The 14,241-nt window shown below is 42.7% G+C and overlaps 1 protein-coding gene across 14 annotated transcripts in view; it reads left to right on the top strand.

The window, feature by feature from the left end:
• Positions 1-14,241, top strand: part of MARK3 (microtubule affinity regulating kinase 3) — a 115,371-nt gene that overhangs the window by 81,955 nt on the left and 19,175 nt on the right. For all 14 annotated transcript variants that reach the window (XM_023205687.1, XM_023205686.1, XM_023205684.1 and 11 more), the window contains 2 exons: positions 4,994-5,211; positions 10,360-10,463. In XM_023205687.1, coding sequence (XP_023061455.1) covers positions 4,994-5,211; positions 10,360-10,463 — 322 coding nt within the window. The remainder of the gene's footprint in view (positions 1-4,993; positions 5,212-10,359; positions 10,464-14,241) is intronic.

The raw sequence follows: 14,241 nt of genomic DNA, 5'->3' as shown, positions 1-14,241 counted from the left end.
GGTGTTCAGCTCCTGGCCTCAAGTGATCTGCCCGCCTCGGCCTCCCAAAGTGCTGGGATTACAGGCATGAACCACCATGCCTGGCCAGCATTTTTTCTTAGTGTTCCTGCAGGTGCTTCCATGATTACATATTACTTCAAGGCTCTGTTCTTCTTTGTACATTCAGTAGATTTTTGCTGGATAAAGCTTAGTTGAGTGGAAACCTTTCCACTTGCCATTCTAGAACCTCAGCTTTAATCTGTAGTTTTTCTTTTTTTTTTTTTTTAATGGAGATGGGGGGTCTCACTATGTTGCCCAAACTGGTCTCAAACTCCCAAGTTCAAGTGATTCTCTCACCTCAACCTCCTAAAGTGCTAGGATTACAGGCATGAGCCACCATGCCCAGCGCTTACTCTATAGTTCTATTTACTCTCTTCACCTCTGCATTGGATTTACTTTGTAGAGCAGCACTGTGCAGTAGAACTTTCTGTGATCATTACAGTTTCGTATATCTGTGCTGTCCAGTCCAGTAGCTACTGGACACTTGTGGCTATCAAGTACTTGAACTGAGGAAATTATTTTTCCCCTTTTTATTTTTATTTTTTTTTAATTTTTATTTATTTATTTATTTTTGAGATGGAATCTGGCTCTGTTGCCCAGGCTGGAGTGCAGTGGCGTGATCTTGGCTCACTGCAACCTCCGTCTCCTGGGTTCCAGCGATTCTCCTGCTCAGCCTCCTGAGTAGCTGGGATTACAGGCGTGCACAACCATGCCTGGCTAATTTTTGTATTTTTAATAGAGACAGGGTTTCACCATATTGGCCAGGCTGGTCTTGAACTTGTGAGCTCAAGCAGTCCACTCACCTTGGCCTCCCAAAGTGCTGGGATTATAGGCACACACCATCACACCTGGCCAATTTTTGTATTTTTAATAGAGACGGGATTTCACCATGTTGGCCAGGCTGGTCTAGAACTCCTGACCTCAGATGATTCACCCACCTTGGCCTCCCAAAGTGCTAGAATTACAGGTTTGAGCCTGTAATTGGCCTGGCTGGCTGATTTTTACCCTTTTAAAATTTTACTGGCCGGACGCGGTGGCTCACGCCTGTAATTCCAGCACCTTGGGAGGCCAAGACGTATGGATCATGAGGTCAGGAGTTCAAGACCAGCCTGACCAACATGGTGAAACCCCATCTCAACTAAAAATAAAAAAAATTAGCTGGGCATGGTGGCATGTGCCTGTAATCCCAGCTACTCAGGAGGCTGAGGTGGGAGAATCGCTTGAACCCGGGAGGCAGAGGTTGCAGTAAGCCAAGATCGTGCCACTGCACTCTATCCAGCCTGGTGACAGAGTGAGATTCCATCTCAAAAATAATAATAATAATAATGATAGTAATTCTTTTTTACTTAAGTGTAGTGTGTGTATATATACATAGCCAGTTGTGGCCAGTAACTATCATAATGGACAGAGCAGCCCTGGAGAATATGGAACCTCAGTTTTGCCTTAATTGGTTTAAATGTTTTACTGTCATTCTCATCCATACTCTTGCTGTGGTTAAGCCACCCTCCCTTTTAAACTTCACCTAGAAGCCAGTCCTTTATGAGACATAAGACCCCCAAAGGATAGGCTTACCAGGCTCTACAGTTGCTCTGCCTTCGAGGCAGCCTGTGTGTCAGAGTCCTGAGGCTAGCATGTGTGTTTACTCGCCCATAACTATAATGTTAACATTGCAGATACTTCCTTTAATTCTACTATTCCAGGATGCAGGAACCAAATCTATTTCTTTTTTTTTCTTTTTTTTTTTTCTTTTTTTTTTTTTAGATGGGATTTACTCCCGTCCCCCCGGCTGGGGTGCAATGGTGTGATCTGGGCTCACTGCAACCTCCGCCTCCTGGTTTCAAGCAATTCTCCTGCCTCAGCCTCCCGAGTAGCTGGGACTACAGGCCTGCACCACAGTGCCTGGCTAATTTTTTTATTTTTAGTAGGGACAGGATTTCACCACATTTGGCCAGGCTGGTCCCAAACTCCTGAACTCAGATGATCCATCCGCCTCGGCCTCCCAAAGTGCTGGAATTACAGGCATGAGCCACTGTGCTCGGCCTCATTTTATTTCTCTTCTCTGGACATTTTCCATCTTAATGCTTTCATCTTGAGATTTGACACTTAGGACTGCACAGAGCATTGTAGGTGTGGACAGTCTTTGATTTTGTACTAAAAATAATGACTTCTGGCTTGATTTCCGTTTCTTTTCCTTCCGTTGCCTGCCTTTCTACATGGTTTAGACTGAAGCAACAGTGTACTAATATCACTAGTAAACCATCTACAGTGCCTGCTGTAGCTCAGGACTCATTCTGACATCAGGACTTATGCTCCTAGCATTTGTAGGTGACGTGTTGATCTAGGTCTGCCTTTTTTGTGTTCATGTTAGTCACTAACAAGGGGGTTTCTAGTGCCTATGGACCACATGGCAATTAAATGCCCTGAAACCGTCTGCTTTAAATGGTCCCTAAATCCTAGAAGAAACCTAACAACAGGATTTTCACATTTCTCTAAGGAATATGTTAGTAAGTTAGTTCTTCCTTAAGCACATAGATTTTATCCAGATTATTAGTGCCTTTTTCTCCCCCAGCTCAATTTTAGAGATAAAAAGAGCTTTAGACATGGTATTGTACACTCACCAAACCTCTTGTTTTATCTCTAAAGAAATAGACCAAGAGAGATTACCAAGTCTCCCAAGGTTACATAGTAAATGAGAAACACCTGGGGCAGAGCTCAAGCCTCCTGGTCCCAGCCCTTTGGTTTTCTCCACTGAAGCACCTCACTAGAGTAGCTTTTTCATAATCCTCATCTTTCTTGGAATTTCTGAAGGCAGGCAAGCCTGTATAGCCAGGCCAGCTTTCACCTCATCCTGCCTCATCTCACCTCTCCCTTCCTTTCTCTCTGCCTATGGATGTTGACCTCTGCATGGGTGCCTGCTTCTTCTCTAAAGCCACAATGTAATTTGTAGCTGTCCTTCCTAATTTGAGACCCACGTGTGAACACCCCATATGTGTGTATACACTTTTTCTGTGAATGGTGATCTTCATCTGACTTTCAAGGGGTTCTTTAGCTTGTTTTTTAAAAAATGGAAAAAAAAAATCACTGTTTACCAATCAATGAGTGGTATTGGGGCAGTTTGGTAGTTCTCAAAAAAAATTAATTTGGATCAGTTTCTCACGTCTTATACAAGGATGAATTCCAATTGGAGTTAAGATACAAATATAAAAAATAAAACTCCAGAAATATTGAAAGAAAACATGGGATTATTTGCTTTATAACTTGGACTGGTGAAGGTGTTTCTGTCACCCCAAACACCAGACCCATGAAATAAAAGACTTACAAATTTGATTACATAAAAATGAAATTTCTGGCCGGTTGCGGTGGCTCACACCTATAATCCCAACACTTTGGGAGGCCGAGGTAGGTGGATCACGAGGTCAGGAGATCAAGAACATCCTGACTAACACGGTGAAACCCTATCTCTACTAAAAATACAAAAACAAAATTAGCCGGGCTTGGGGGAGGGTGCCTGTAGTCCTAGCTACTCGGGAGGCTGAGGCAGGAGAATGGCATGAACCCGGGAGATGGAGCTTGTAGTGAGCCAAGATTGTGCCACTGCACTCCAGCCTGGGCAACAGAGCGAGACTCCATCTCAAAAAAAAAAAAAAAAAGAAAGAAAAGAAAAGAAAAAGAAATTTCTGTGTGACACATCCATACCGTGGACTACTACTCACAATAAAAAGGAACAGGCCTGGTGTGGTGGCTCACGCCTGTAATCCTAGCACTTTGAGAGGTTGAGGCGGGCTGATCATGAGGTCAAGAGATTGAGACCATCCTGGCCAACATGGTGAAACCCCGTCTCTACTAAAAATACAAAAAATTAGCTGGGCGTGGTGGTGGGAGCCTGTAGTCCCAGCTACTCGGGAGACTGAGGCAAGAGAATCGCTTAAACCCGGGAGGCGGAGGTTGCAGGGAGCCGAGATCGCGCCATTGCACTCCACAGCCACAGACCGAGACTCCGTCTGGGGGAAAAAAAAAAATAGGAACAAACTATGATGTACACAACTCGGATCTCAAGGGAATTATACTGGGTGAAAGTACACAAAATGTTACATTCCATGGATGCCCATTCACGTAACATTCTTGAAATGACAGAATTCTATAGATGACGAGCAGGTTAGTGGTTGCAGGCGTTTAGCAAAAGGGAGTTAAAGTAAGAGGGAAGTGGCTGTGGCTATGAAAGGGTAGTCAACAGGGTCTTTGAGATGGAAATGTTCAGTGTCTTGACTGGTGGTGACCACATGAATCTGAACATGTAATGAAAGGGTATAGAATGAAATACACAGACTTACAAATTAGTACAAGTGAAACTGGGGAAATCTGAACGAGGTCAGTGGATTAGATCAATGTCTGTTTCTCTTCAGAATCTCAAATCTTAAAAGGTTTTATATTTTCTAAATACAAATAAAAGTTTGAAAGTAAATCAGTAGTAAACTCCTGTTTATCTAGAAGATTATGAGCGCTTTTAAAAAGATCCAAGATAAAACTTCAAAAGAAGTAGCCCATAAAATCGATACTTTTCTCTTCCAAAAGGTGATGGCATCTCTCCTACAAAAAGAGGATGTAATTCACTCAGATGTGCAAGATGAACTGGTTGATTCTGCTTGTTATGTGTGCATCTAATTAGTTTGAATCTATACAGTACCACCACCTTAAGATGTTTTTCCAAAGGACAACTCTAAACACTTACTATATTTTAAGTAGAAAGTTTGGGGTATTAAGTGAAATTTCAATATTGAATTCATTGCATAAGGCAAACATTAGATATAAGTGGGAAACATCTTAGAGGATTTTACTGTTTTACATTTTTTTAGGTGAATAGCAACCTTAGATGATCTTAGAAAATACAGTTACTGTCACAAAATAAAACTTGAAACTATATTCAGTCATTTAAAAAGTGAACTCTTTATTTTAGCTGGACCAGCTATTCCTTCTGTTGTGGCGTATCCGAAAAGGAGTCAGACCAGCACTGCAGATAGTGACCTCAAAGAAGATGGAATTTCCTCCCGGAAATCAAGTGGCAGTGCTGTTGGAGGAAAGGGAATTGCTCCAGCCAGTCCCATGCTTGGGAATGCAAGTAATCCCAATAAGGCGGATATTCCTGAACGCAAGAAAAGCTCCACTGTCCCTAGTGTAAGTGTTGTTGAACTGTAGAGTGGTCTTAGGGTGGTAGGGTTGGAACTGGCTGGATACCAGGTGTTCATTTTACTCCTGTGGTCTCCCGTGCCTGGAATGCCCTCTCCACTAGACAACCATGCCCAATCTTAACCTATAGAAATCCTACCTGCTGCATTGTAGGTATTTGTTGTTGACACTCTTTTAGTTCATTCCTGCTGCTGTAACAAAATACCTGATATTGGCTAATGTATAAAGAAAAGACATTGATTTCTTACAATTCTGGAGGCTGAGAAGTCCAAGATAAAGGCACCAGCAAGTTCCGTGTCTGGCAAGGGCCCTGTTCTCTGCTTCCAAGATGGTGCCTTGGTGCTGGCGTCCTCCAGAGGAGACGAATGCTGTGTTCTTATGTGGCTGAAGGGAGAGAAGGGGTGAACTCACCCCTCAAGCCTTTTATAGGACACTAATCCGGCCGGGAGCGGTGGCCCACATCTGTAATCCCAGCACTTTGGGAGGCCAAGGTGGGTGGAGTTCAAGAGGTCAGGAGTTCAAGAGCAGCCTGGCCAAGATGGTGAAACCCCATCTCTACTAAAAATACAAAAATTAACCGGGCATGGTGGCGGATGCCTGTAATCCCAGCTACTCAGGAGGCTGAGGCAGAGAATTGCTTGAACTCGGGAGTCAGAGGTTACGGTGAGCCAAGATCGCGCCACTGCACTCTAGCCTGACAACAGAGCAAGACTCCTTCTCAAAAAAAAAAGACACGAATCCATTCATGAAGGCGGAGCCCTCATGGCCTAAACACCTAAAAGACTCACCTCCAAATACTGTTTTCTCCTATAGGAGATAAAGCTTTAACATGAATTTTGGAGGGGACGCATTCAGAGCATATACACCCACCATAGACACTAGATGGTGATAGGTCCTTTATTTCAAGGGCTGGTTCCAGTTATTTCACAGACACCTGCTGAACCTTAGCTTGTCAGGTGCTGAGACATGGAAAGACCTCACGGTCTAACAGGAAGTGAATGAAAACAATGACAGTGCTGACAGAAGCCTACTGTGCATACACGGGGAGGTCTGACTGCCAGTGCCCCAAAGATGTGGTGTTCACACTGAGTCTTAAAAAGGCTCTAATGATGAAGAGTGTTGGCTGAGTTCTTACCATGTGCCAAGGACCATGCTAAGTGCTTTTTCATGGATTAGCTACATTTTAAGGTGAAAAAAAGTTGGGTAATTGCCTAAAATTACACTGCCAACCTGAATCCAGCTCTTAATCCCTACCTGTAACAAAATCTCCCCAGTAAATAGATAATATTTACTACATTAAATTGCATCCATTCAGCTTCAGAAACTTTTTTCTGTGTATTGAAGTGTGTTCTATCTAACCTGTTAAATAACTTGCAGAGAAGTCAACAATCTTAAGATTATTCTGTGAGCACATTTTTCCCTACAGAATTAACAATGATGCAGCCCTGCCTCCAACTCCAGAAAAACCCTGGACTAAGGAGACTATGGAGAAGCCCTGTTCCTCTCTTTGAAAGCCCTTCATTGTTCCATCCTGAACTGGGTGCATAAAGGACCCAAGGGGCTTTGCGTGTTTCGTCCTCTGACCTTATGCTTAGTCGGAATAAACCCTGTGTAAAAAGTTTATTTTGGCTTCCAAATGCCATAAAATAGGATTGTTGTTTCCATACTCCTGCAGTTACAATTCAGTCTCCAATGTTTATGGACAGTTACCAGAGAAGGTGAGGGCGTTGTTCCCTGCCTTCATGACCTCCCTTCCCCTTTGCTCTTGTCTGCACGCTGCCCTTCTGCAAGTCAATCATGAGTATAATGAGTCCACCCACACTAAATTACTTACAAAGGAAAAAAGGTAGTTAACAACATTATTATTTTCTCCCGTGAATCTTCGGGATTCCTCTGTACATGGTCTGCTCATGCTCTAGTAAAAGTGACTGCTTTATCTTTGTTTAAAAATTATCTGATACAATTCCATAGCTATGGCTGGGCACAGTGGCTGTAATCCTTGCACTTTGGGAGGCCGAAACAGGCAGATCATTTGAGGTCAGGAGTTCGAGACCAGCCTGGCCAACATGGTGAAATCCCGTCTCTACTAAAAATACAAAAATTAGCCAGATTTGGTGGTGTGCTTCTATAATCCTAGCTACTCAGGAGGCTGAGGCAAGAGAATTGCTTGAACCCAGGAGGTGGAGGTTGCAGTGAGCTGGGATTATGTCATTGCGCTCCAGCCTGGGTAACAGAGCAAGACTCCATATCAAAAAATTTAAAAAATGTCCATAGCTGTGATTTATTCCTTGCTTTTTAGTTTTTTATTTTGGAAGTTAAATTCATGTGAATCCACATGACAATGATTAACCATTTTAAAGTGGCTAATTTGGTGGCATTTGGTACACTCACAGTATTGTGCAACCAGCACCTCTCTTTAGTTTCAGAACTTTTTCAGCTCCCCAGAAGGAGCATCTGTTTAGGCTGGGCACAGTGGCTCACCCCTATAATCCCAGCGCTTTGGGAGGCTGAGGTGGGAGGATCACTTGAACCCAAGAACCTGAGATCAGCCTGGGCACCAAAGTGAGACCTCATCTCTACGAAAAAATTTAAAAAGAAAATAGCTGAGCATGATGATGCGCACCTGTAGTGCCAGCTGCTTGAGAGGCTTAGGTGGGAAGATTGTTTCAGCCCAGGAGGTTGAGGCTGCAGTGAGTCTTGGTCATACCACCATATTCCAGCCTGAGCAACAGAGCAAGACCCTGTCTTTAAAAAAAAAAGAAAGGAAGGAAGGAAGAAAGGGCACGGTGACTCACACCTGTAATCCCAGCACTTTAGGAGGCCAAAGCAGGCACATCACAAGGTCTGGCGTTTGAGACCAGCCTGGCCATCATGGTGAAACCCCATTTCTACTAAAAATACAAAAAGTAGCTAGGCATGGTGGCAGGCGCCTGCAATCCCAGCTGCTCGGGAGGCTGAGGCAGGAGAATCAATTGAACCTGGGAGGTGGAGGTTGCAGTGAGCCAAGATGGCGCCACTGCACTCCAGCCTGGGTGAAAGAGCAAGGCTGCATCTCAAAAAAGAAAAGAAAAAAAAGAACACCTGTATCTCTTAGGTAATCATTTTCCATTCCTCCGTTCCCTTCCCCTCCCGTCCCGTCCCCTCATGCCCTGGCAACCACCAGTCTGTGTTCTGTCTCTGTGGATTTGCCTGTTCTGAATATTTTACATAAATGGAATCATTTCACATGTGTCCTTTTGTGTCTGCTTCTTTCTTTAACTCAGCATAGTGTTTTCACGATTCATCCAAGTTGTAGCATGTATTTTTTTCTTTTTTTTTTTTTTTGAGATGGAATTTCAGTCCTGTTGCCTAGAGTGCAATGGCACGATCTTGGCTCACCGCAAACTCCGCCTCCTGGGTTCAAGCGATTCTCCTGCCTCAGCCTCCTGAGTAGCTGGGATTACAGGCGTGCGCCACCATTCCTGGCTAATTTTATATTTTTAGTACAGATGGGGTTTCTCCATGTTGGTCAGTCTGGTCTCAAACTCCCGACCTCAGGTGATGCACCCGCATCAGCCTCCCAAAGTGCTGGGATTACAGGCGTGAGCCACCATACCTGGCTTGTAGCATGCATTAGTACTTTGTTTCTTTTGGGGGTAATATTCCATTCTGTGTATATGCCACAATTTAACTGTTCATCTGTTGATGGACATTTATATTATTTCCATGTATTCGTTAAAATGAATAATGTTACTATAAACAATTGTGTACAAATTTCTATGTGGTCTTGTTTTAATTTCTTTTTCTTTCTTGAGGAAGAGACAAGGTCTTGCTCTGTCACCTAGGCTAGAGTACAGTGGTGCAAATACGGCTCATTGCAACTTTGACCTCCCAGACCCAAGTGATCCTCCCACCTCAGCCTCCCAAATAGTTGATAACCACAGGCATGCGTCACCATGCCTGGCTTATTTTTTCTGTTTGCTGTGGTAGAGATGAGATCTCCCTGTGTAGCCCAGCCAGGCTGGTCTCAAACTCCTAGGCTCAAGCAGTCCTCCCGCCTTAGCCTTCCAAAGTGCTGGGATTACAGCCATTAGCCGCTGCACCTGCCTGTGTTTTCATTTTTCTTGGGTATATATCTAAGAATAAAATTGTTGAGTCATATGGTAACTCCATGTTTCATTTTTTGGTAAACTGCCAAACGGTTTTCCTCACAACTGTACCATTTTATCCAGCAATAGTGAGAGTCTCTGTTTTCTTCACATTCTTGCCAACAATTAATAATTATTATTATTTTATTATTTAAAGCTTTCCTAGTAGGTATGAAGAAGTACCTCATGGTTTTGATTTGCATTTCTTTAATGACCAATGATATTGGGAATCTTTTCATGTGCTTCTTGGCCATATGTATAGCTTGGTTTTGTTTTGTTTTGTTTTGTTTGAGACTGCATTTCGCTCTTGTTGCCCAGGCTGGAGTGCAATGGTACGATCTTGGCTCACCGCGACCTCCGCCTCCCAGGTTCAAGTTATTCTCCTACTTCAGCCTCCTGAGTAGCTGGGATTACAGGCATATACCACCACGCCCAGCTAATTTTGTATTTTTAGCAGAGACGGGGTTTCTCCATGTTGGTCAGGCTGATCTGGAACTCCTCATCTCAGGAGATCCGCCCATCTTGGCCTCCCAAAGTATTGGGATTACAGGCGTGAGCCACCGCGCCCTGCCATTGTATAGCTTTTTTAAAGAAATGTCTATTGAAGGTGCCCATTTTAAAATTAGGTTGTCAGGCTGGGCATCTCAGGAGGCAGAGGCAGGAGAATCACTTGAACCCGGGAGGGGGAGGTTGCAGTGAGCCAAGATCGTACCACTGCGTTCCAGCATGGCGACAGAGCAAGACTCCGTCTCAAAAAAAAAAAATTAGCCAAACATGGTGGCACATGCCTGTATTCGCAGCTACTTGGGAGGCCGTGGTGGGAGGATTGCTTGATCCTGGGAGGCAGAGCCAAGATTGCTCCACTGCCCTCCAGCCTGGGTGACAGCGTAAGACCTTGCCTCAAAAAATAAGTAAATAGAAGACTGGTATTCCTATTTATGTAGATAAGTTCATTTTTTCTCATAGTACTGTATTTACCAAATTAAGACAAAAATGCCCTTTTTTATAGAGTAACACAGCATCTGGTGGAATGACACGGCGAAATACTTACGTTTGCAGTGAGAGAACTACAGCTGATAGACACTCAGTGATTCAGAATGGCAAAGAAAACAGGTAGGAAATTCCACCTGTTTGTAAGAAAAGTTGTTTTTCCCAAGAGAAATGGAAGCATGTTATTTACTGCTTTGTTTCTATAATCATTTCAAATTAAACTGTAAGTATTCTCTGAAGGTAAGTTAAATTTGTATACTAATTTTTAGCAAGATACTAAATTCTTTTTGTTGTCCAGAGCACCATCCTCCTGCCTGGCTGTGTATGATGATTAAAAGGATTGAGTTAAACCCAGGAGGTTTCCTAGAGGAAGTACATAGTAAGCTGTGGTTATGTTGTAGAACAGTGAATGAGGAAATGGAGATTGTCTTGTGCACATTAGTAATTTGAACAAAAGCTGAAAGTGGGGGAAGATGAAGACCTGAGGCAGAGAGCCACACCTTGGGAGAATGTACAGCACCAGGTAGCATTAAAGGTCTGCAGTTTACCAAAGGGTCCAGATGACTGAGTGTAAATAGAAACACTGGAAGCCAAGAGAAGTGGAGAGTCCAGGCTACTGAATGCTTTTATTTTGGCTGCATAGCAAGCATATATAGGATGAGCGTGATTTTAAAAAGACAGTGATGTTACATGTCGATAAGGAGAGCATCCTATCATGCACACCATTTTCTTGGGGTTTTGAAATAAGTAGAGTCAGTAAAATGGGATTAGATAGGTCTAGAGACTCTGAGGTGGGGTTAGTCTTCTGGGTGGAGAGAAAAAAAAGAGAAGTTAGATTGGTAGAGAATAGTTAAATATGCTATATTCTGTTCAGAACAAATTTCCCAGGCTGGCATGGATTTTCCTTCTTTGTTTTTGGAAGAGCAATAAGTGTACATCATTCTTTTAACTTTGAACATTGTTTGTATCAGAATTGTTCTGACATTTACTTTCTGCTGTTACAGTGTAAGGTTCTGTTTCTTAATCCTAACCTATGTTCGATCTCATTAGTCAAGCGAAATGTTTAATCACTACATTTTATGATAGCCTAATCAAAAATCAAAAATTCTTTCCTCCTTCATCCTTAGTACCAAATTGCTTATTGCTTCCCTGTTCCATAGGCCACTTAGGATTGAGTTGATATGAGGAGTAACATTTGTTCTGTAAGATTATGGTTATTATTCATTGAATTTTTAGCAATATTTACATTCTCTTGTTCTCTTTTCTGACTCATATGTATGTGTGTGTTTTAACATTGTCTTTTTTCTTATGATTAAAAACTGTTAAGAACTTGAGTATAGCAGCTGGGGTAGTTTACAGATGATGATTGGTATAGGTATTTCTTTTTTTGTTGTTGTTGTCGAGACAGAGTCTTGCTCTGTCGCCCAGGCTGGAGTGCACTGGCACCATCTTGGCTCACTACAAGCTCCGCCTTCCGGGTTCATGCCACTCTCCTGCCTCAGCCTCCTGAGTAGCTGGGACTACAGGGTCCTGCCACCACACCCGGCTAATTTTTTGTATTTTTAGTAGAGACGGAGTTTCACCATGTTAGCCAGGATGGTCTCAATCTCCTGACCTCATGATCTTCCCGCCTCAGCCTCCCAAAGTGCTGGGATTACAGGCGTGAGCCACTGCACCCAGCCAGGTATTTCTTAATAGTAGTCTACTCTCTGGTAGATTTGTATTATAGTTCAGTTCTTAACTCTCAGATTTCTTCTAGTTCAAAAGTGACTTAATAGAAAATACCAATGGTAGACTCAATTAGAAGTTTCTGATGTTATAGATTTTATTCTACAGGACTACAGAAATGTTGTTTCATGGTCAGGCACAGTGACTCACACCTGTAATCACAGCACTTTGGGAGGCCAAGGTGGGCGGATCACTTGAGGTCAGGAGTTCAAGACCAGCCTGGCCAACATGGTTGAAACCCCATCTCTACTAAAAATACAAAAATTAACCATGTGTGGCGGTAGGCGCCTATAGTCCTAGCTACTAGGGAGACTGAGGCAGGAGAATTACTTGAACCCGGGAGGCAGGGTTTGCAGCGAGCTGAGATCACGCCACTGCAATCTAGCCTGGGCGACAGAGCAAGACTCGTCTCAAAAAAAAAAAAAAGGTTGTTTCATTACCTTTACTATTTCTAAATTCTGAAAGTGCACTACCCAGCTCCTTCTGAGCTTTAGGATATGTGACTCTCTGAGGTGCAGAGTCAGTCTCCTCAAGGGTGTTAAGTAAGACTAAGATCTGCTCTCTGCTCCCATCCTGTGCTACACACATCATACACCAGGCACATGCATATATACCTATGTCTTCTGATTCTCTTTTCCTAAAATTTTTTGTTTCACTCTTTGGAAATAGTATTTAAGACTTCTTTAATTTCTTTGGCATCATTTCCTTTCTGCATTCCCCCTGGAGACAAGTGCCTTGTTGGGGCCGACTCTTTCATATCCTGACCTGTCTCATTGCTTCTCTTAGCATCAGTCATTGAAATACTTTGCTTTTGAAGGTGTGGTCTTTCTCTTTAGCCAAAGAGAGTCTCAGCGCCAAACCTTTAAAGACAGGGCCCATTGTTTTAATAATATTTGTATTTTCCTTTCCTATCTTATAAATGAATTAAAAGACTGGAAAATTATTGGGTTTGACAACTTTAGTTAAGGCACTAAATGTGACAACTTTCCCTTAAAATTGATGCTTGAGTCTTCAGTGAGATACAATTAGCTTTCCCTGCACAGATGACTTCTTCAGCAGATTGTTCCTTTTCCCTCTTTTCACCCACCCATGTATCATATTTCTTCACTAATTTAAAATATGGGTGAGCTGCAGGATGCCTGTACCTATGTTAACTTCTGAAACAAATACGTTAAGTTCCAATTTTAGCCTTAAATATTTTCGACTGTTTTCTTCTTTATATGAGTGTTCATACAGAATTTTAACATGAGAATAATGATGGCTGATTTTTTTTAAACTCTGTAAAGGTTTAAACCAAAGACTCCACATAACTTAAGCCCTTACTACCTTCAAAATCCTACTGTAAACAGGGTATTTTAAAGGCTTACTAAATGCAAGGCTTTTTCTCTTGTCATAGGCAATATAATTATTTTTATTTTATTTTATTGTATTTTTTTGAGATGAAGTCTCGCTCTATAGCCCAGGCTGGAGTGCAGTGGCGCGATCTTGGCTCACTGCAAGCTCCGCCTCCCGGGTTCACACCATTCTTCTGCCTCAGCCTCTCGAGTAGCTGGGACTACAGGCGCCTGCCACCACGCCCGGCTATTTTTTTTGTATTTTTAGTAGAGACGGGGTTTCACTGTGTTAGCGGGGATGGTCTCGATCTCCTGACCTCGTGATCTACCCACCTCGGCCTCCCAAAGTGCTGGGATTACAGGCGTGAACCACTGCGCCTGACCATAATTAATTTTAATAGCTTTTTTCTTTTGAAAATTAGTTTTATTAATTGGTTCTTACTAGGTCAATCTTCGTTTTATCAGCTTTCCTGTGGGAACAATAAAGTTAATGAAGTTAATGATGCGGGGAGCACAGGTTAAGGCCAGTTGTTACTTTGGCACAAACACCTGTGAGTAGTTTTCTAAGACTAGTTTTGAACTGGTCATGCTGAAGGCCAGCCTACTTCCTGCTGTAATTTTTCTGCCTTCTGATGTTTTTCTCAAAAAATGGCCAGATTCCAGGTGTGACTAATGGTTGGTGTAAACTAGGCATGAGAAGGTTTGATTACACCTCAATTGTATGATTCTATCCTGATGGTATAGGTTTGCAGTGAGTCTTAAACCACATAGCACTGACTCATAGCGAGTGCTCACTAAATGTTAGCTTTCATTATTTATTATAGACTGTTCAGACAAGG

The sequence above is a fragment of the Piliocolobus tephrosceles genome, chromosome 6 (genome assembly GCF_002776525.5).
Source record: "Piliocolobus tephrosceles isolate RC106 chromosome 6, ASM277652v3, whole genome shotgun sequence".
NCBI classification, from domain to species: domain Eukaryota; kingdom Metazoa; phylum Chordata; class Mammalia; order Primates; family Cercopithecidae; genus Piliocolobus; species Piliocolobus tephrosceles.
The sequence above is the reverse complement of the archived record's forward strand: the minus strand, read 5'-3'. Positions and strand labels throughout refer to the sequence as shown.